Source organism: Buceros rhinoceros, unplaced genomic scaffold, assembly GCF_000710305.1.
Source record: "Buceros rhinoceros silvestris isolate BGI_N320 unplaced genomic scaffold, ASM71030v1 scaffold16504, whole genome shotgun sequence".
Taxonomy (NCBI): domain Eukaryota; kingdom Metazoa; phylum Chordata; class Aves; order Bucerotiformes; family Bucerotidae; genus Buceros; species Buceros rhinoceros.
In genome coordinates, this window is record NW_010410183.1 from 11,285 (window position 1) to 12,727 (window position 1,443).

At 37.2% G+C, this 1,443-nt stretch overlaps 1 protein-coding gene across 1 annotated transcript in view; it reads left to right on the plus strand.

Moving 5' to 3' along the window:
* ESRP1 (epithelial splicing regulatory protein 1) overlaps nt 1-1,443 on the plus strand; it is a gene marked incomplete at its 5' end in the record, with an annotated part of 21,794 nt that overhangs the window by 11,281 nt on the left and 9,070 nt on the right. Inside the window, 2 exons of the mRNA XM_010135522.1 lie at nt 126-224; nt 324-378. Of these exons, the coding sequence (XP_010133824.1) occupies nt 126-224; nt 324-378 (154 nt within the window). The remainder of the gene's footprint in view (nt 1-125; nt 225-323; nt 379-1,443) is intronic.

Sequence of the window (1,443 nt, forward strand, 5' to 3'; positions counted from 1 at the left end):
GAAAATAGTTTAAATCTGCACTGGAGAAGCAACTTACTATCAAGGATAACATGAAAGCTTGTTGCTGTAGCAGGAAGCCAATTAGAAATCTGTTTGGTGATGATTGACTTAACTCTAGCATAAAGATTTAAATATTGACAAGAATGGTCCAGCATTTCCCTATGGAGTCTCTCAAGTTGAAGATATGGGGAATATTATTTTAACACTGATATCTGAGCCATACAGTAAGTGTTGTGATGAATGAGTTTTCTGTTGCTTGTTTGTTTCTCCTGCTTGTCCTGTATGCTGAGGAAAAAGAAAATAACCTGTTCTGTGATTCATAGATCACCGATTTTCAGATCCAGAAAGAGTAAACTACAAATTTGAAAGTGGGCCTTGGTAAGTACCTTCTCCCTTTTTAAAAATACTACTTAGATAAGCAGTACTTCTCTGTATTTCTAATTTGCAAATAGCTGCTACCATTGTTATTTATCTTGACACTGCTGTGTGAATCAATTAAATGCTTTAAGTAGGAAAGGGAGTACAGGAATTCTATGATCAGATGCAAACCAGTTTTCTTGTTAGGCTTCAGCATTGCCTGTTAGCTGCTGGTAGTTCTGGGTTCTGCTAGTAGGTCCTTTTAATGGTGTTAACTGTGCTGTGCTATTAACAAAGAATGTAAGCATTTTGTTTGTTTGTTTTCAGAAGTAACCGTATTATTACAACTCTTGTGTTCTTCCTGCAACTTGCTTCACAGTTGTGGAAAACACTTTTTTTTATAGGGAAGAAACATTTCCATAAAGATACTGTATCAAAGATACTATGCTATCAGTAAATTGCTTAAGCTATGATGATTGTCTTCTTGCCAAATACATTTTAAGTATAAAGCTTTATCTACTTTTGAGTGTTCTGTTGTATGGGTTTGTTTGTTAATGTAATCATGCTCTTCTGTGTACAAATACAGATTCTTCTCAGTGGTTTGCTGGATACTCTCTGCAGTATCATAAGAGATTGGTGTTAAACTGACCTTTTTATATTCCCATCTTGCGTGAATACTTACTTACCTCTTCCAGATTAAGGAACTGTCATAATAGTAGATCAGGCTGGCACTTCTGAGCCAAAAGAAGCAAGAAAAGAATGCAACAATATTGGCAGTGAGATTAGCTCAGGGGTTATGTTTTAGCGTTGTTCTAAACTTTTTCCCTTTCACTAATGAAATCCCAGCATGAAGTGGAAGGTTCCCATCTTATTTGTCATAGAACTACAGAACGGGGAGGAGAGGGGAAATGCTTTGGGACAGACATGTAGAGAAAAGCCACCTGAGAGATTAACAAGAAACATGATCCCCCCCCCTATAACAAGGCATACTACAGCCTTCTTGTATGAGGGAGTCCTCTGCTGCTGAACAACACTTCATCTGCTTAATCAATCACATAGTATTTTGTGCAAAACCGTGCTCGTGAG